The sequence below is a fragment of the Eubalaena glacialis genome, chromosome 1 (genome assembly GCF_028564815.1).
Source record: "Eubalaena glacialis isolate mEubGla1 chromosome 1, mEubGla1.1.hap2.+ XY, whole genome shotgun sequence".
Taxonomy (NCBI): Eukaryota; Metazoa; Chordata; class Mammalia; order Artiodactyla; family Balaenidae; genus Eubalaena; species Eubalaena glacialis.
This window is the reverse complement of record NC_083716.1, coordinates 9,821,554-9,843,013: the sequence shown is the minus strand read 5'-3', so window position 1 is coordinate 9,843,013 and position 21,460 is coordinate 9,821,554. Positions and strand designations below refer to the sequence as shown.

At 41.7% G+C, this 21,460-nt stretch overlaps 1 protein-coding gene across 8 annotated transcripts in view; it reads right to left on the bottom strand.

Moving 5' to 3' along the window:
- Window positions 1–3,468, bottom strand: part of ATE1 (arginyltransferase 1) — a 169,757-nt gene extending 166,289 nt beyond the window's left edge. For 4 of the 8 annotated variants that reach the window (XM_061187570.1, XM_061187785.1, XM_061187580.1 and 1 more), the window contains exons 1-2: window positions 3,149–3,468; window positions 371–434 (exon numbers count right to left, since the gene is read on the bottom strand). In XM_061187570.1, the coding sequence (XP_061043553.1) occupies window positions 371–434; window positions 3,149–3,452 (368 nt within the window). In that variant the 5' untranslated portion in view covers window positions 3,453–3,468. Of the gene's footprint in view, window positions 1–370; window positions 435–2,277; window positions 2,420–2,669; window positions 2,841–3,148 lie in introns of those variants that run through there. The other 4 variants (XM_061187865.1, XM_061187941.1, XM_061187719.1 and 1 more) reach the window with 3 other exon arrangements.
- Between the last annotated feature and the right edge of the window lie 17,992 nt (window positions 3,469–21,460).

Genomic DNA, 21,460 nt, shown 5'->3' with positions numbered 1-21,460 from the left:
CCTGGTGGCACAGTGGTTAAGAATCCACCTGCCAAGGAAGGGGACACGGGTTCGAGCCCTGGTCTGGGAATATCCCACATGCTACGGAGCAAATAAGCCTGTGCGCCACAACTACTGAGCCTGCGCTCTAGAGCCCGCGAGCCACAACTACTGAAGCCCGCGCACCTAGAGCCCACGCTCCGCAACAAGAGAAGCCACAGCAAGGAGAAGCCCGCGCACTGCAACGAAGACTAGACCCCACTCACCGCAACTAGAGAAAGCCTGCGCGCAGCAATGAAGACCCACCACAGCCATGAATGAATAAATAAATAAATAAATAAATAAATAAATTTTTTTTAAAAAGAAGTATCTTTGTATTAAGGACCTTTACCTTCGCCATCCTCGGTCTATGAGATCCTGATAATCCTGTACAGTCATGGAATGTGCCCACATGCCTGAAAAATAAGTGCCATGTTAATTACAGCAGGTGGAACTTTTTACTTTTTTAAATCCAAAGCATTATCTTTAAAATATGAATACTGAAGCAAAAAAAAAAAAAAATCCAGCTCATATTGGAGAAATGAAAGTCTGCACATACTTCATACTTGTTAGTTTGACACAATACACAACACAAATGAAATACATGATGTATTTATCTTAAGTTTAAAAATCAACCACACAAAGTGATCACATGCAATTCAGGATTAGTCAACAGTCTCTATGACATAAATTTAGGTCCTCACTGCAATCAAATTACATCACACCTTTAAGTCATAATAATATCCCCAATAATTTAATAACCTGGTCTCTTTAGAAGAATTAGAAAGCAAATGTTTTCTTGTGCATATAAATTCTCCTGATTTTTATTTGTTTACACCATAGTCTCACACACTGGACAAAAGTATACATACAGCAATATTCCTTTTAAGTATAAAAACTGAAAGTAATCCAAATGCCTAGGAACAGAAAATTGATTACAGGGACTATGATGTTATCAATATGATGAAATAATTATGCAACCATGAAAAAAATGAAGACTAGGAGAAAACACTGAATTAATGGTAAAGAAAAGTGAATTTTATTCTTGTAAACAGTAAACTGCATCAGAAGTATGTAAAGATAAAGACAGGCTTGACAGAGCAGGGCGTAGTGAGAAAAGCACAGGTACGTGTACAACAGAAATGTCCAGAAGTCTGCTGGGCACTCATTAACACCAAGTTACTCCATGAGGTTCAATTTCCTCATCTGTAAAACAGGAATAATAAAACCTACCTACTCAATAGGTGGGGTGCCCTATAGTAAAGATTATTATTAAAATCGAGATGATAGAAATTTACAGTTATCTAAGTGAAAAGGTTGAAAGTAGGTTTTTTCCACAGAACTTAGAGAACATCTATATTAATCGATTTTCTCTTACTAAAATTACTAGAAAAATAATTAAGGACCTAATATTAATTTTAGACATGTTTAATATAAAGTATTTGTTACATACATATTATAATCACAATACTAAAATTCTGAAAGAGAGAAGGGAAAAATCTCTAATACCCTAAGGCAACCACTGTCACCATTTGGGATTTTTTCCTCCCAGAGCTGTAACCATGTCACATATGTTATTTGCATCCTGCTTATGTTCTCCGTTTAACCCAAGAGTGTTTTTTCACGTTAACTCATCTTCATCACCGTCACTAATGACTGCGTTATACTACACTCTACCCCCGCTCACCCACAAGATGCACCTAATAAACACTTTTAATTAACGAGTAAACGGACACACCATAATCACCCAAATTATTCCCCTACGGTAGGACATACATTTTTTTAAATACGGAAACCACCCCAATTTACATCTTCACAGACATCCCATTTTCCACAATGCTAGATTATTCTTTAAAATAAGTGTCTACTTTTGCCAAAGCACGACACGGCAGGAAATAAACGTGATGTTCTGTTTACAAACAAGAAATCTTCCGAAAGAAAACTGAATCATGGGGGGGAAGGGTACTGTAGGCTGGCTTTGTCGTCATAGAGGTGGGTGGAGAAATGACACGGCACCCAAGCACCTGGTAAAATTTTCAAGCACCTCGGTACCAACAGGGCCCCTCCCCAGCAGCGACTACGGTCACTAGTTTCTTCTATATTCTTCCAGAGACATTTTATCCACGGATGCCCGCGCACGTGTGTTTTCCACACACACACCGTTTTCTACACCAATAACACCACCCGACACTCACTGTCCTGCACCCCGCGTTTTGCCCTGACCCTCGGGGACACCCTCACAGCAGCATCAGCACTTACAGGTCAGCCCCCGTAACCGACCACGCCACAGCGCTCCCCAGCAGGCGTGCCATCAGGTACTTAACCGTCTCCTACTGATGATGGACACCTATTTCCACACTTGGCTACTGCGAGACCATCATTATTTCGCACGTCCGAGCACCTGTGAGAAGAATGAGCATCTAGAAGCTTCCCTGCTCAATCAAACGTGAGGTCCGTTTTTAATTCCGAAAGCCACTGCACTCAGGGGGAGCCGCGTTCCGCACTCGTTCCACGAGACAGCAGCTGGGCAGGGGCAGGGCGCGTCCCTCCAGCCAGTCGGCCCGGAGCGCCGCGACCCCCGAGGACACCGGCCCACCGCCGAGCCCCGAGGCCGCGGCGCCCTTCCCCGCCCGCCAGCCCGGCCCACTCACCATTGGAGCGACTGCCCGACTCGTTCTTGCAATAGCCGCAGCGGTAGAAATCCTCGCCCTGGAAATACTCCACGATGCTGGGCGAAAGCGCGGCCCAGGAAGCCATGGCCCCGACCCTCCAAACGCTACGCGGCCCAGCCCAAAACCGCCGCCACCCCACAATGCACCGCGCCTCCCGGGCGCCCACAGCCGGGCCCTCGCCCGAGCCCCTCGGCGCTGACGCCGCCCGCGCCATCTTAACCTAGGGCAGCCTTCCGCTATTTCCGCTCCTTCTCCGAGAGGGACCATCATCTTCAGTGAGGATGAGACCAAGAGACAGAACGTGAAGGACAACGGTCTGGGAAGGAACGAGTGGGAAAGAGAAGCGGGAGTTGGGGAGCAGGGCCTGGGTGTTCCCTCGCGAAGGCCCGGACGCGGCGGGCGGTGCGGGGGTTTGGACGTAAGGCGGCCGCACCAGCTCCGTCGACCGGACCACTCACCGCAGGACGCCTTGCCCTCGGAGTCGCAGTAGCCGCAGTGGTAGCCGGCCTTGAGTCCCTTGTACTCCACCACCGAGGCCATGGCTGCCGCCAGGTCCACGCAGGCCGGCCACGCCTCTCGGCGCCCCGGGGCCGACCTCTGAGGAGCGCGGGGGTCCGCGGCGGGGAGGAGTGGAGAGCGAGGCCCGGCGTGGTGCGTCGCAGCGCCGCGGGGCCCGGTCGGTATTGGGTCCGGGGGCCTCCCAGGATTAGGGTGGATCGTAGTCGTGCGCTCGGGCGCCGAGTTCGAGCCAACCTGTTGCATTACTCCATCGCCAATCCTTCCCACAACTGCGCGTTGATAGCCCTAATTTACAGATAAGGAGACTGAGGCACAGAGCTTGTGATCACCCTATTTTTAGATCCTGCAGGTCTCAGTTCAAAAGTTACCATTTCAGGCCGTCCTAGCCAATTCTACCTTCTTCCTGCAAGCACTCACTTAAATGTCCCGTAGGTTCAAGTACACATGCAGGCATTCTGTGGATGGCAGGGTAAGTGAATTGAACACTTCACTCTTTTAAAGGAAACAAGTGTCAGAGCCAGTTGCTGCCTTGTGCCTAGTGCCACCATATCTTACGAATTTTTTTTTTTTGAATTTTTGAATTTTATTTTATTTATTTTTTTATACAGCAGGTTCTTATTAGTTATCCATTTTATACATATTAGAGTATATATGTCCATCCCAATCTCCCAATTCATCCCACTGTCACCCCACCCCCCGCGACTTTCCTAACTTTTAAAGAGAAGCTAGAAATCATTTTTTTTTTAGTACAGTTTTTAAATGTTACTTTAAAAGAATTTTTTTTAACTGTACAGGCCAAACATAACATTTATATAGGCTGAATTCAGCACATGAGCCTCCAATTTGCAACCACTATTTTAAAGGGGATTTCTTAAAGACTAACAGTCCTGGAGCAAAGTATAAAAATGAGTGAGTACCTCCAATAAGGTAATATTCCATATTCTTTAATTCTGTATGCACAGATAATTTAAGCCTGTCTGTCCTTATATTTTTTTCCCGTCAACAATAAAGCTGATTATCTTTTTATGATGTTTAAAAAAGTGAAATCATGAAACTTGGAGAAACAGGTAAACTTTTGAAGTCATCTTCAACATTCTTGACCCCAGGGTCTACTATGCTGGATATGTGCCTATTTAAGAGGTTTCTTGGTGGCAGAGTGACCTGTTATATTGGTAAGCATCAGCTGTGCCTCACACATGGGAAAGAACCTAAGGATAGCTATGTAGCATGCCGGAGGACCTTAGATTTATCTAGATTTATCCAGCTCCTCCAACTCCTTAGATTTAAAGGCCCCTTACTATATCTCAGTACCCATGTTCTTAAGACAGACCTCATCCATTTTGTTCATTATGACAGACTTGACTATTTCTGGTGCTTTCCTGGACAACATAGGAAACAAAGGCCAGAGAAGCCAAATGACTTGCCTAAGATCACACAACTAGTAAGAGACAAATAGGCAGGGGAAAAGGTGATAAAAATAAAATTAATTGAAGAAGAAGAAAAGAGATCAACAAATACTAGGTTTGGGCATGTGTAGGGCAATAGTTCCTAGATGTGTTTATTTTGCTGAAGGTTAGGCACAAAGTTTTCATCTTCCAGGCCCAAATGAGAAAAATAGTGCCAAGTTTCATTTAGTTTCCATCTTTGGGGGCGGGTGGGGGGGGGAGCTGGAAGAGGATACTATAAGAACATCCTTTTATTTATGAAATTGCCAGCAATAGATAGTTGTCTTTGTTTTTAATTTTCATTCTTGACAAAATGCTGGCAACACTAGCATGTTTGGTTCCATTAACATAGTTTATATAACTGAATGTGAAGTTGAGTTTGCAAAGCTTAAGAGTGAGGTTCAGTCCTAGGCACTCACTGATGATGTGAAGGACTCTGCATGGTGATAGGCCCATGATTCTTGAAGTAAAGTGAAATGTGTTTCTCTTTCCTTCTGAAGAAAGTGTTGTGAGTAGATAGTAAGTTGGGGGGTGGTGGGGAGGGAAGTTAAATACAGAGAAGAGGGACACGCTAGGAAAGAGCTGTGTTATGAGCAGAGGCAGGGAGGTAGATAGGAGCACCAGGGGTCTCAGGTACTGGTGGTGGTAGAGTCTTAGAAGATGCTTTCCTCTGTGGGGCACTCACTGCCAAGAGACCTCAGATTAGACCCCTTCCCTCCACTGTCTAGACCTTTGCTCTCCAGTTTGGTAGCCACTAGCCCCATGTGCCTACTGAGCACCTAAAATGTGGATAGTATGACAGGGAAACAACTTTTATTTAAATTTATTTGAATTCTTAAATTGAGGCAGTATAGACAGCAAGCAGGATAAATGCCAAAAAATCTGCATGTAGGCATATCATATTCAAACTGCAGAAAATCGAAGACAAACAGAAATATCTTGAAAAAAAAGCCAGAGGGGGGAAAACCCTTAGCTATAGAGGAGCAAGGATCAGAATTGCGTCAGTCTTCTCGTTAGAAACCGTGCAAGCAAGAAGAAAGGAAAGTGAAATATTTCAAGTATTGAAAGAAAAAAAAGACCAGCCTAGAATTCTGTATCCAGCAAAATTATCCTTCAAACGTGAAAGAGAAGGCTTTCTCAGACAAACAAAAATGGAGGGAATTTGTCCCCACTAGACCTGATCTGCAAGAAATGTTAAGAAATTCTCCAGAAAGACAGAAAATAATATAGGTCAGAAACTCAGACCTACTTTAAAAAAAGAGCATTAGAGAAGGAATAAATGGAGGTAAGATCAAATTTTTCAAAATCTTAATTGACAGATAACAGATGGTTTAAAATAATAACAGCAACTTGTACAGGGTGCAAGTTTATGGATAAGTGAAATGAGTGACAGCAACATTATAAGGGGTGGGAGGTAGGAAACTGGGAATACTCTTACAAAGTACCCACACTGCCTGTAAAGTAGTTATTTGAAAAAGAATTTGGATTAGTTGTAAAGGTATACTGCAAACTCAAGGGCAACCATTTGAAGAAGCAAAAAAGGAAGTATAGGGGGCTTCCCTGGTGGCGCAGTGGTTGAGAATCTGCCCGCCAATGCAGGGGACACGGGTTCGAGCCCTGGTCTGGGAAGATCCCACATGCCGCGGAGCAACTAAGCCCGTGCGCCACAGCTACTGAGCCTGCGCTCTAGAGCCTGCGAGCCACAACTACGGAGCCCGCGAGCCTAGAGCCCGTGCTCCGCAACAAGAGAAGCCACCACGATGAGAAGCCCGCGCACCTCAACAAAGAGTAGCCCCTGCTCGCTGCAACTAGAGAAAGCCCGCGCACAGCAACGAAGACCCAACACAGCCAAAATTTAATTAATTAATTTTTTAAAAGAAGACTATCAGACTGGATTAAAAAATGAGACCCAACTATGTTATCTACAGAAAAACCCACTTTAAATATAAAAACAGATTAAAGGGATGGAGAAAGATATATTGTGCTAACACTAATCAAAAGAAAGCTCGAGTAGCTACATTAATTTCAGATAAAGTAAACTTTAGAGCAAGGAAAATTAGGGATGTAGAGGGAGCATTACATAATAATAAAGGGGTCAAGTACCCAAAAAGACATAACAATCCTTAATGTGTATGCACCTAACACCGTTCCAAAATGTGTGAGGCAAAAACTGATAGAACTGCAGGGAGAATAGAAGAATCCACTATTATAGAGACTTGAGCACCCCTCTATCAGTAATTGACAGGTCCAACAGGCAGGATCATAATTGAACTGAAGACCGTCAGTCAACTGGATATAACTGACATCTATAGAATACTTCATTCATCTGCAGCAGAATACCTATTCTCAAGCTCACACAGAACATTCACCAAAACAGACCACATTCTGGGCCATTAACAAAAAAAAAAGAAAAGGAAAGAAAAACCTTAACAAATTTAAAAGAACAGAAAGCATACAAACTATGCTCTCAGACCACAAAGGAATTAAACTAGAAATCAATAACAGAATGGTAGCTGGAGAAGTCCAAAATACTCAGAGATTAAACAACAAACTTCTAAATAACACTTGGGTCAAGGAAGTTTCAAGAGAAATTTAGAAATATTTTGAACTAAATGAAAATGAAAATACAACTTAACAAAATTTGTGGGATGTAGCATGAGCCGTGCTTAGAGAGAAACTTATAGCATTGAATGCATATATTAGAAAAATGACCTCATATCAGTAATCTAAGCTTCTACCTCAGGAAATGAGAAAAAGAAGAGCAAATTAAACCCAAAATAAGCAGAAAAAAATTACAAAAATTAAAGCAAAAATAAATGAAATTGAATACAGGAAATCAATCTAGAAAATCAATAAAACCAAAAGCTGGTTGTTTGAAAAGATCAATAAACGTGATGAACCTCTAGTGAAGCTAATTAAGAAAAAAAGAAGACAAATTACCAGTATCAGAAATGAGAAAAGGACCACCACTACTGCTCCCATGTACATTAAAAGAATAATAAAGGAATATTCTGAACAATTCTATGCTTGTACCTATGATAATCTAGAGGAAATGGATCAATTCTTTGAAAGACAATCAACCAACACACACCAAAAGAAATAGCTAATCTCAATAGGCCTATATCTAAAGAAATAGAATCAATAGTTAATGACCTTTGAAAACAGAAAGCATCAGGCCCAGATGTGTTCACTGGTGAGTTCTACCAAGCATTTAAGGAAGAAATTACACCAACTCTACAGTTTCTCCCAGAAAGTAGAATCAAAGGGATTTTTCTAAATCATTTTATGAGACCAGCATTACCTTAATACCAAAACCAAAGACATTACAAGAAAGGAAAACTATAGATCAATATCTCTAATGAACATAAATGTGAAAATCCTCAACAAAATGGAGTCCAACAATGTAAAAAGAATTATACACCACCACTAAGTAGGACTTATTCCAGGTATGCAAGGCTGGTTCAACATCACAAAAGCAGTTAATGTAACCCATCACATTACTAGGCTAAAAAAGAAAAATCATGATAATATCAATAGATACAGAAAAAGCCTTTGACAAAATCCAATACCCATTTACGATAATTAAAAAAAAAATTCAGCAAACTAGGAATATAGAGGAACTTCCTCAACTTGGTGAAGAACATTTACAAAAAACCTACAACTAACATAATTCTTAATGGTGAAAAATTATATGCTTACTCAATAAGATCAGGAACAAGGCAAGGATGCCACCTCTCACCACTCCTATTAAACATCATACCAGATGTCCTAGCTAATGCAATAAACAAGGAATAAAAGGTATACATATTGGGAAGGAAGAAATAAAGCTTTCTTTCTTCACAAATGACATGATCAGCCAAATGTAAAATCCCAGAGAATCAACGACAACAACAAAAATCTGGAACTAAGAACCAATTATAGCAAGGTTGCAGGATACAAGGTTAATATATAAGAGTAAATTGCTTTCCTATATACAAGAAATGAATGATTGGAATTTGAGAGTAAAAACAATACCATTTACATTAGCACCAGAAAAAAAAAAAATAAGAAATACTTGTGTATAAATCTAACAAAATATGTACAAGATCTGTATGAGGAAAACTATAAACCTGAGATGAAAGAAATCAAAGATCTAAATAAGTGGAGAGATGATCCATCTTCATTGGTAGGAAGATGAATACTGTTAAGATGTCATTTCTTCCCAACTCGATCTTTAGATTCATTCTAATCCCAGTCAAAATCCTAGCAAGTTATTTTGTGAATATTGAAAAACTGATTCCAAAATTTATATGGAGAGGCAAAAGACTCAATAACCAAAACAGTGTTAAAGGAGAACAAAGTTGGAGTACTGACACTACCAGACTTTAAGAATTACTATAAAGCTACAGTAATCAAGACAGTGTGGTATTGGTGAAAGAATGGACAAATAGATCAATGGAACAGAGTAGAAAGCCCAGAAGTAGACCCAGTTATATATAGTCAACTGATCTTTGACAAGGAAGCAAAGGGAATTCAACGAAAGGATAGTCTTTTTAACAAATGGTGCTGGAACTACTGGGCACCCACATGCAATAAATAATTCAAAATGGATCATAAGCCTAAATGTAAAACACAAAACTAAAAACTCCTGGAAGATAACTTAGAAAATCTAAGTGACCTTGGGTTTAGCAATGACTTTTTAGATGGAGCACTAAAAGCATGATCCATGAAAGAAAAAATGAAGTCATCCTTCATTAAAATTAAAAATGTTTGCTCTCCAAAAGACACTGTTAAAAGAATGAAAAATGAGCCACAGACTGGTAGAAAATCTTAGCAAAACATCTGATAAAGGAATGATATCTAAAACATACAGAGAACTCTTAAAATTCTCAGCAATAAGAAAACAAGCAACCCAATTAAGAATGGCCAGAAGATCTGAACAGATACCTCCCAAAGAAGATAAACAAATGGCAAATAAGTATATGAAAAGATGCTCAGCATCATGTCACATTAGCGAATTGCAAATTAAAACAATAACAACATACCATTACGCACCTATTAGAATGGCTAAAATTCAGAACACTGACAACACCAAATAGGACTGAGGATGTGGAGCTACAGGAACTCTCATTCATTGCTGGTGGGGATGCAAAATGTACAGCCACTTTGGAAGACAGTTTGGCAGTTTCTTACAAAACGAAACATACTCTTTACCATATGATCCAGTAATCGTGCTCCTTGGTATATACCCAAATGAGTTGAAAACTTACGTCCACACAAAAACCTACACACGAATGTTTATAGTAGCTTTATTCATATTTGCCAAAACTTGGAAGAAACCAAGATGTCCTTCAGTGTGTGAATGGATAAACTAATGGCTGTGCACCCATACAATAGAATATTATTCAGCAATAAGAAGAAATGAGCTATTAAGCCATGAAAGGGCATAGAGGAACATTAAAGACATACTGCTAAGTGAAATAAATCAATCTGAAAAAGCCTTTACAGTATAAAAAAAGCCATACTGTATGATTCCAACTATATGACATTCTGGAAATGGCAAAACTATGGAGACAGTAAAAAGATCAGTGGTTGCCAGGGCTTTAGGGCAGTGATACAATTCTGTATGATGTACTAATTATGGACACCTGTCATTATACATTTGTCAAAATCCATGGAATGTACAACACAAAAAGTGAACCTTAATGCAAACTATGGACTTTGGTTAATGATAGTGTATCAGTATTGATTCATATATATACCACACTAATACAAGATATAAATAACAGGGGGAACTTGGAGGAAAAGAGTACTTTTTGATCAATATTTCTGTAAAACTACAGCTGCTCTAAAAAAAATATTGTTACTTTAAAAAACAGCAGTGTAAAGCTTTTAAAATTGATTACGTGTAGAAATGTAATATTTTGTACCTATATCCTGGATATATTTTATCCTGACATCCTGATAAATACATATCACAAAAATTAACCTCATCTGTTTCTTTACTTTTTAAAATGTGGCTCCTAGATGGCTTTAAGTTACATCTCTGACTGACATTCTGTTTTTGCTCAACAGTGCTTCCTCACTGGACCAATTCTCTACTTTCCTCTGCTCCTAGTCCCTACGGTTTCAGGATCTTTTCTCTAGCGCCACTTCTTCTTAAGCACTTTCCTATTAACAAAATTTCGTAGTTCTCTATTCGTTTTGGGAAATCATCAAAATTCCTCCACGTCATATTCTGGCTACTGCGTTCCTCGCCACAGACTGTGCTCTATATTCTGGCCCCCAGCATCCATCTTGTACTCTGCCTGTGCAACTTCCTCTAGTTAACAACCACTCTGATTGACTCATCCCTTGCTTGGCTGGTCTCAGGAGTGTCTTCCATGTTTTTGCCACTGCTCAAAATGTGCTCCCCAGGAAGCCCTCCTTGCTGCATCCCACCTCATGCTAATGACTCCTGCCCTTTGTTTTCCCTCCATACTTAAGCATCCCATTTGTACCACTACATCACACGTGTGCTCTTGCATACATTTCTTGCCTCCCTAATTGGATTGTAAAGTCTACAAAGGTAAGGACTGTGTTTCTACTTCTCCGGTATTCCAAGGTTAGGTGGTATGGCAGGTGCTTAGGACTACAAACTTTGACTTTAGACATCTACTTTCAAGTTTCAGTCTCCCACTTGGCTGCTGTGTGGCCTTGAACACATTGCTTAACTCTCTTAGCCACCATTTCCTCTCCTGGAAAATGGGGAGAATAATAACATTACCTCAAGGGTGTGGTTGGAATGTCCATATTTTATGTTCAGATACTATCAGAGGCACTTTTATTTAAGTTTGTTTTCAAACTCCTGCAAAACGGAGACAGCAGGCAACGTGCTGCTTCCAGTGCCAGCAGTTAACCTGTGATTATATTGTGAAGATTATTTCAAGCTCAGGGACGTGAGAAGTGGTTTCACAATCACTTCAGTTCAGAAACCATCACCATCTCCTCCCCCAGCTAGGACTTCTCCTAACTATTTAAACACATTTCATGGTTTTTGACAAAGGGTTAAAATTTAGGTATATGAGAAAATACTTGGTAGCAGTGTCCTTTTTATATTTATCATGGAGAAACACAATTCAAGCCATCTTTTGCTTATGTTTGGGCTAAGCGTAGTCTTGCTCAGTTTGTTTCAACCTAACTGGCTATCAAAAGGTTCTCTGTTTATCTCCCTGGCTTATATTCTTTATCCCCCCAGTTTCTCTTATCAGGAAAGAGAAACTTTACAGCATAGTACTTAAAAGTACTTTCAGGTCCACATGATTGTCTTTGTGTGTTTTAATTAAGCTGATTCCTTACTTAAAGAGAGGCTCACATTAAGAATTGCATAGTTTTCTTTATCAAAAAAAAAAAAAAAAAGAGGCTTCTATTCTGTTTTCATGGGATGATAAATAAGACATTGACTTTTAGTCCTTCACATAGTGCCTGGCTCATAGTCAGTGACTATTAGGAATTTGTGGTAGTAGGATGCTGTCAGGTCCCAGGTGTTATAAACATTTTGGCGGAATTAATATCACATGAGTTTCACATCTGAGCAGCATGACTTTTGATCAGTTTTAAAATGGTATCTTGTTTGGTTTGGGAAGCACCTGATATTAAAATGTAGATTGAAGGGGTGGGATAGGGAGGGTGAGAGGGAGGCTCAAGAGGGAGGGGATATGGGGATATATGTATGCATATGGCTGATTCATTTAGTTGTACAACAGAAACTAGCACAGCATTGTGAAGCAATTATACTCCAATAAAGATGTATTAAACAAAAGAAATTTAATTCAGTGCTTTGGTATGAAAATAGAAACCACTGTCATGACTTGATGTTTGAAATTCTTTGATTTTTTTAAAGCATAAAATACCCATATTTACTTCTATAACTCATTTATTTCTGAATTTGAGTTTGGGGCTACGGTTTCAAGCACGTCTCTACAAGCAGCACATTTTGGAAGGGGTAGATTTTATTCCTACTGAATAAGAAGCCAGGTTGTAATTAATCACCGTATTTTCTCCTTTTCACATTTTTTAAAAGAACTAGAGACATCATAGTGGGCTACGTGAGGACTTTGTTCGAATGGATGCCACTCACATGTATGGTGAACAGGGTTTTGTGATGTGAATATGCAGTCATTTTCATTAACGTGATTTCAACATTGGTGTATTTTCTGCTTCTTTAATGACCAGTTATGAACATAATTATATAGTATATGACTAGAAGTATACTAAACAGTGTCAAAGCTCACAACTTCATAGCAGGAGCAGTATTTAGGTGAGTGACACGCCAGCTAAGTAATGATGAGACCCCGCGACTGGGCCACCTGCACACTTGTCCAACCTCCTGCCACTACTGTGAGTGTGTGTGCAGGACCCGCTCCGGGGTTCTCCACCAATTCCAGGGTTCCATTTCCATGGAAGATACACAATATATATCCCAAAAATAGAAAAAAGGATGCTCCCGTCACCTTGGAAGATGCTCTCTCTAACTGCACTTTAGCCAGGACACCTGTGTGTGTGAAGCACAGGCCCTTCTGCTCTCTGTCTGCAGCCGTTTAGCCCAGCTCACGCTGAAGCTCATTCCCTGCCAACCAGACGACGTCTTCACCTACGACCTCACACTAGTCTCAATCTAGGATAGTGACGACACCTACAAAAAAGCTTGTGACTGCTTCTGGTTGCCCTAGAAATCAAACCAAGGCATCCTGAAGGATCAAGAGTAGGTAGCTGAAAGACTGAAAGAGGGCCAGAAACTTTAATGGCTGGAAAACAGGACTTGGCAGAATAGAGAATGAGAGATTAGAGTTGGGAGAGTAGCTTAGGAGAGCACGTGCTGAGAGGAAGACAGTGAAGAGCAGAGATGTGGTTTGTGAAACTGGCCATTGATAGGGCGATGGCTGAAACAGAAGACACCAAAGATAAACAGCATGGGGCCCTAAGAGCCGTGGAAGTAGCCAAAGGTGCTCCGAGGAGAAGGGGCAGTGGGGGGCTGCGGAAGGATCAACCGGCAGTGCAGATCCCACCCTCACACCCTCTTTTGGTGACAGACTCAGAATGGCTGGATCTGAGTGCAGAAGAGCAGTAGGTATTACTGTCCTTACATTTTGAGTAAAGGCAGGAGAAGATTCACTTATCTGGGAATGGGTGTAGCACAGGCAAGAAAATTATGTGCTCTGGAGTCACATAGGCACACATCCTGCCTCTGAAACCAACCCACGGGACCTTTAGCAAGTCACTGACCCTCTCTTGACCTCAGTCCACTTTGCTATGAAATGGGGGATAACAGGTACCTACCTCATACGGCTGTTTGGAAGATGAAGTAAAAGAATCCATTTGAGTTCTTAGTGCAATACCTAGAGTATGGTAAACTCTATAAATGTTGCTGTGGAAATAATATAAGAATTGCTTAGGAAAGAAAAATATGAAAGCAGAAATATGAGTCTTTGAGAAATTAACTTTACCTAAACAGCAAATATAGTTTTGTTTTTTTTCTAGTTCCATGTTATAAAATCCTTCCCTTTTGCTGCTAAGTCAGAGCAACAATATTTATGATCCAGATAGCTAAACAGAGAACCTATTTGCTAACTGAGCAGGTTAAGAGATAAGGTCTTGAGGATGCCTAAATGTGACTGTCCTCCATCTTAAGTGATAAATGTCTCTGCTTTATTTTTCTGCATTAAATTAAGAAAAAAAGCCCACAACTCTTTCTTGCTGTCAAATTGTTTTATTATCTATCTAAAATGTAAACCTTTCACAAGAATCATGAAACATGTTATAGGTAGATAGCTATTATTGGAAATTAATGATAGCTTATAAATTATATTTATCGTTAATCACCTTATGCATAACTGAACTTAAAATGGACTTACCAACTCTGAAATCTCAAATTTCTCATCAAAGGTAAGTTCTTTTTTCTACCGTGGTTTGTGGAATTTGAAATAGCAACTCAGCCTCCCCTCTCCAGTGTTAAAATGAATGTACTGAGGACAGCCTCAACCTCAAACACAATTTGCCTCTTTGTTTATGCTTTTATCAGAGAGCACTCCTTCCTTGATTCAAGGAAAGATAGAAGAAGTTAAACATATTGTGGAGTCCTGCCTATTGAAGCACAGAAATGCCTTTTGCTACGTAATGAAAAGTGAGTCCCAAATCAACTCCCATTACCATTCATACCAGAGCATGTTTCCCAAAACCTTTCTCCAAATCCTTGTATAATTTCTATTTTTCCTCTTCAAGATTGGCCTGGGCCAAAAATACTCAAGACCCTCGGATTGCAGTAGGTTCCCAATCCCCATTAGAAAAGAAGATTAAGGTGAGGAAATACATTTACCATGAACTTCGGAGCCAGTAATAGAATCATAAAAATTTATCACCAAGTTAAAAAGGGCCCAGGTATTTCAAGGGAGCGTGCTTTGCTTGTACTGTTTGGTTCATTGAGCAACAGTGGTGCTGACTGGACAGCACTGAACAAAATAAACACCCACAACCTCCTAGGGCTTCGTCTAGTGAGGGATGTGGACATTAAATAGTTACCACAGATTGTGAGAAGTGTCATGAAAAGATGGGATTTTATTTGAATGAGTACGTAGAAGGTCTGAAGAAGTGACACAGGCTAAAACCTAAAAACCATAGTCAGAGCTGCTATATTATGTGTTTGGGAGTATATAAAGGAAGAGCATGTGAAAATACTCAGACAGGAAGGAGAACATGGTGTTTGAGGAACAGAAAAGTCAGCGTGGCTGCAGCAGGAGCAGTCGGCTTGAGAAGCTTGTTTGGAGACGCAGTCAGGAACCAGCTTATGGATGCCATACTGGAATTGGAGATTTTCTCCCGAAAGCAAGAAGACGCTATCCCAGGTTTCTATGCAGGAAAGTGATGTGCTCAGATTTATGTAATACAGAGATCACTCTGGCTGCTGTGTGATCGGTCTGATGGGGCTGGGGACAGAGGGAGAAAAGTGTGGATTCAGGGAAGCTAGTTACAGGCTGCTACCATGGGGGGGGGGGCGGGCATTTTGAACTGAGAAGTGACAGGACTGAGAAGGGGGAACGGAAGGAAGCGCTTTGGAGGAAGAGTCGAGCAGGGATGTCAAGCAGGCAGGTGAAGCTGAGGCGAGCACAGGGCAGCCTGTGTGCTCAACTGTCTCGCTCATCCCTGACTCCCACTCCAGACCGGTGCCTGACACACAGCACTTCACTTCTTGAATGATCAGGACTGTCCTCGTCTAAGGAAGCCTGAGTGTGACTGTGCTCTATCTTAAGTGACAGTTTCTCTGCTGCATCTTCCTACGTTACATTTAAAAGGCAACCAGCAAAGCCGGTGGAGGGGGTGGCCATGAGGCAGGAAGAGAATGAGGGGCTATTCAGTTACTCGCGGACATTCAGCTAATGGCTGGAAGAGTGTAGGGGGTCCAAGACAGCCTTAGTCACATGCCCTTGGCTATAGCCTGAAAGCCAGAAGAAAGGAAGGTATTTCAAGGAGGAGAGAGTGGTCACCACTGTAGAATGCTGCTGGGAAGTCAAGTATGACAGGGACAGAAACGAGATGACTCGTGACCTGGATGAGAGCAGTCTCGGACAAGTGATGGGGGTGGAAGCCGAACTGAAGAGGATTGAGGGAAAACGTGAGGCGAGAAAGTGGAGAGGCAACTGCTTCAAGTTACGCTGTGAAGGGGAGTAAAAAAGGGGACGTGCAGTAAAGGAAGAGTTTTCCTTTTTTGTTTGAAGATGATATATACTGAAGTGTATTTTCATGCTGATGGAGCGGTCCAGTAGGCGGGAAATTTTGAAGCAGGAAAGGGAATTTGATCATGGTAAATTAAAGTTCTTGAAGTTCCACAAGCACAGGTGGAAGAACTGGCTTCTGATAGGCCAAGGGGCATTGTTTCCACCGTAAAGGCAGGAAGGCAGAGTCCAGGATAGATGCATGGGGTTGTTCCTGCAGTGGGAAGAAGACGGTGCTCCCGAGGGGCTGCTTCTGTTTTTACGAGGATGTCTAAGGCACAGTCTTCAACTAGGAGGGGATGCAGGGGGAGGAGAGGGGAAGAGGCTTGAAGAGGAAGACATGAAACAATTACGAGACCCTAGCTGGGACGCGGTGTAAGAGTGCCCTGCAGGGCTAATGGCCACTTGAGAGCTGTGCCACGGACTATATATATAATAAAGGACAGCCAACTTAAAGAGTTCTAATACTTCCCTTTGACAAGAGTTTAGGTGGTGTCCATTCTTCAGAAGTGAGGAAACTGTTAGCCCAAAAGATTCAACAGGAGAATGAAACACTTCATCAACTTAAGGCCATGTCTTTTGACTTCTGGTTTGCCCAAGCAGAGGCATACTACTATCAACACTACCAGGGAATGATGCTGGAAGAAGCATGCAAATACAAAACAGTTCCAGAATGCGAAATTAAAATAGAGGAAGAGAAAAAGAGACCACAAAATGAGAAAACAGAAGATGCTAAAAAATGGTACTATTTAGTGCCTGAGAGAGAGCTGAACCAGATACGGAAACATGTATACTGAGCCAAACAAGCCAGAGGCCTCAGAGACCACAAGTATCGACTACTCCCTCAAGGAATCTCAAATGAAATACCTTCCCCCAAAGTATTAACACTGGAGAAGAATGAAAACACTGAAAATATCCAGAAAACACACAAAACTAAGACCAAAAAGCATAGGGTGGCCTGGGCGAAGAAACAGATAAAGGGACATCAAGATCGAATGCCTTGAGGGAGAGAACTCACAGAGCAAAGCAGTGGTCGACGAGGTGCTCAGAAACTCTCTACGCAAGCTCCCCCTTTCCTGAAACCTCAAGTGGAGAAAGAGGAAGTAAAAGAATTTGAATGGGTCACAGCCTATCCAATTGTCCAGCCTTACCAGGAAGCACTTATGGAAGTGACTATTCTGATGGAAAAGTAAAAAAAAAAGAGGATAAAATTGCAAAACCACTCCGAAGAGAGCTCTTGAGTATACCACCATTTTTGAGAAGTCAACTAGAAAAACAGAAAGTTTAAATTATTTTCTAGACTATTGTATTTCTTTTTTAGGCTAGCATACCTTCAGAGATGTTGGTGCAGTAAAATCCTATATCCCCTAATATTGTTTCTAAGTGCATCACACTGAAAATAAAAAAAAAAAAGTTAAACCACAAGCACAGCATTCCCAAGTGTTTCAGCTATCTGTATAACTAACCTAAAACCTTGTGAATTAAAACCACCACCATTTCATTTTACCTCACAATTCTGCAGGGATTCAGGCAGAGCTCAGCTGAACAATTTTTCTGCCCCATGCAGCACCACTGGAACTGCTTGGGGACATTCAGGTGATGGCTTGGCAGGGATGGCTAGGAGGCTTGAGCCTAGCTGGTCCTTCGCCTTGTCTCCCCTCTCCAGGTAGTTTCAGGGCCACGTGGTAGTTGGACTTATTACACAGTGACTCAGGGCTCTGGGAGGCCTATCAGATGCTCACTTCTGCTGTATTCCACTGATCAAACAAGCCACCCAAGATCAGCCCACATTCAAGGGGAGAGAAACAAGACTCTTTTCTCTCAAAAAAACTTGGGGCTGTACTTCCCTGGTGGCGCAGTGGTTGAGAATCCGCCTGCCAATGCAGGGGACACGGGTTCGATCTCTGGTCCGGGAAGATCCCACATGCCGCGGAGCAACTAAGCCTGTGCACCACAACTACTGAGCCTGCGCTCTAGCGCCCGTGAGCCATGACTACTGAAGCCCGTGCGCCTAGAGCCCATGCTCCGCAACGAGAAGCCACAATGAGAAGCCCGTGCACCGCAATGAAGAGTAGCCCCCGCTCTCTGCAACTAGAGAAAGCCCACGTGCAGCAACGAAGACTCAGTGCAGCCAAAAATAAATAAATAAATAAACATTTAAAAAAAAAAAACAAACTTGGGGCTGTGTTTTAATCTACCACTCCAAGCCTCTGAAAACTCTTTATCACACACCTCTATCCTTCCTTATGCTTTTCATTGTTCTTTTATGTGAACACTGCTCATAAGAACAAATATTGTTATACAAACAAAGAAACCTGCAATTCCACAGCTTCTGAGTTGATCTTGACTAAAGAGCCCTGGCTCCCTCTCTATAAATATAGACAGACAGTGTAAAAGCCTGTTACAATTATTATGCAGACAACACATTGTCTTGTATTCTCCAATGTACCTAAAATTTAATGGGATATCATGTACCTAGGCCTAAGCCCTAGCCCTGCCAGAGATCCAAGACTCTAGGACATAGCGCCTTAGGGGGCTTACAATCTATTGGGGGAAGAGAACAATAGAAGAAGTAAAACAAAGCTATGTCCAATTCTGTAGTATGAAAAGCTATACTGGGAATATGGACTAGAGAGGAGGGTAGCAGCAGTTTATGGGGGACGTGGGGGCCTGAGAATGCATTTTGGAAAATACGTCCTCGGGCAGGCAGAGCAGTTAGGAGAAACTCAACGTCAATGCCTACCTCCTGCCGGCCACCGTCGGCGCAAAAATGGGGCACAGACGTATTTCAGTTCCAGTGGGGGAACTCTACTGCAAACAGACAGCGTGAGGAGCACAGAATAACTGAGGTAAGCACAAGGTGCTGTTAAAACACAACGCTCTGGAGGAAAAGAGGCTTTGGGGATGTTACATGAGTTTGATCTTTAAGAGAGAACGTACCATTTTTTTTTTTCTTTCTATTCAGACATTTAAAGAAGTAAAAGTGGCCCATCATCTCCCTGTCCAAATAACTTCTGTTGATAATTTTTTTAAAATAATGAAAAAGTACATGGTTAGAAAACTCAATTACAGAAAGGTACAAAATGCAAAGGAACAGCTTTGCCTCCTTGGTTTGCAAAAGGTAACCACTTTTAAGTTTCTTAATGACGAGAGTTTGAAACAAGTAGAAAGCAGATGAATGAAAAATCAGCTCTAAACACACATGCTCGAAAAATTCCAATGTTAAAACCACATGCTGTGTGATTCCATTTATGTGAAATGTCCAGAATAGGCAAATTTATGAAGACAGAGACAGACAAATTTATAGATGCAGTGCAGGTTAGGGGTTGGTTAGGCTGAGGGGTTGGAGGGTGGATGGAGAGGGGTGAGTGACTGCTACTGGTCCAAGGCTGGGGGGACAAAAATGTTCTAAAACCAGATTGTGGTGATGGCTGCACAAGCCCGTGAACAGACTAAAAAACAATGAATTAATTATACACTTTAAATGGGGGAATAGCATAGTATGTAAAGTATATCTCAGTAAAGCTGTTTAACCAAAATGAAAGCAATGGCAAGAGTTCAGAGGGAAGGAAGTGAGCCTGGAAATGTAGGCAAAAGGCCTGGTGCTGCGAGGCTTTGAACGCATCACTGAAGAGCTCAGGGTTTCAAATCTTGAACGCAGGGGGGAGACGGCTGAGAAACTGACAAGTGGTTCTGAAGATATGGAAGCGATCTGAAGGACAGACAGGAAGTGGGGGACACAGAGGCTAGTCTGTGGCAGCAAGGGACCAGACGGGCATTAGTGACTGCTTAAGGTAGAGACTGTGGCGGTAAAAGAGAAAAGAAATCCTAGGTTTCTCTCTGAGAAAATAAGGTAGTAAAAGTACCCATACGGCAATTACAGGGAAAACAAATTTGGGGGCTATTTTTTTTTTGGCTGCACCACACGGCATGCAGAATCTTAATTCCCCAACCAGGGATCGAACCCATGCCCCCTTTAGTGGAAGCGCAGAGTCCTAACCGCTGGACCGGCAGGGAATTCCCCTTGGGGGCTATTTTATACATATGTCTAAAACAGCCCACACACATGCTGTCCAATAAGCCACTAGTTACATGCATCTGTAGCTTTTCAGAGAAGTTTAGTCAGATAAATTTTAGGGAATGTCCAGGATACAGATATAATATAAATCATAAGAGTAAGGTGGTGGAAGGGGAACCAGGGAAAGCATCAGACATAAGGATGTACAGTTTTCAAAAAGTAAATTTTCAAGTGTTAAATGCACAGCATTTATCCATTGGATTTAACAATTTGGAAAGGAAATCACCAATAAAGAGCCTTGGTAGGATGGTGGGAAAGGAGGTGCTACACAGCATGGTGTGAGGACTGACAGGAGGCAGCAAGTGATTGTTATTTTAAAAGGAGATAGGACAGTAACTTGAGTAGGGTCACAGTAATTTTTTTAAGATGAGAGGTGAGCGCGGTTGAAGGGAAAGTGCTAGATACAGCGAAGGAATGACTGACAGCAGAGATCCAAGGATGCAGAGATCCAGAGCCTCCACAGAAGAGACACCTCTACCTCTGACACCAGTGGGAAAGAGTGAGAAAGGATGCATATAGAAGTATGGGAATGGGAAAAGGAAGTAACTAGGCCTCAGAGAACATCAAGGACAGACTTGCAGGCCCAGCACCCATGGGAGCAGCATCACCCCACCCTGTTGTACGGGTTTTCTCTGTGGCAATCAGCAGCCCTCAAGTACAAAGAGAGGACTGCTGGTAAGACGGATCCAAAGTGGTCTGGCTTGGCTTGAAAGAGGACTGAGTATTTTCTTGTGCGTAAATCATAGGCTGAATCATATAAAATTGCTGATATTTGACTGTATTTTACTTAAAAAAACCCAACAATTTCAAATGGTGCCACCTAATATTGGTTGACTTGACTAGCTAACTTTACAGCTAAAAAGATGCACAAAGAACCGTAATGATCTTTAGGCCATTAACAACCTAACTAAAACTTCTAACGGGACAGGACTGGAGAAAGGAGAAACTCTTCCCAAGAACAGAAAATAAAGAATAACTACAATTATTTGTGAATATGGCAAT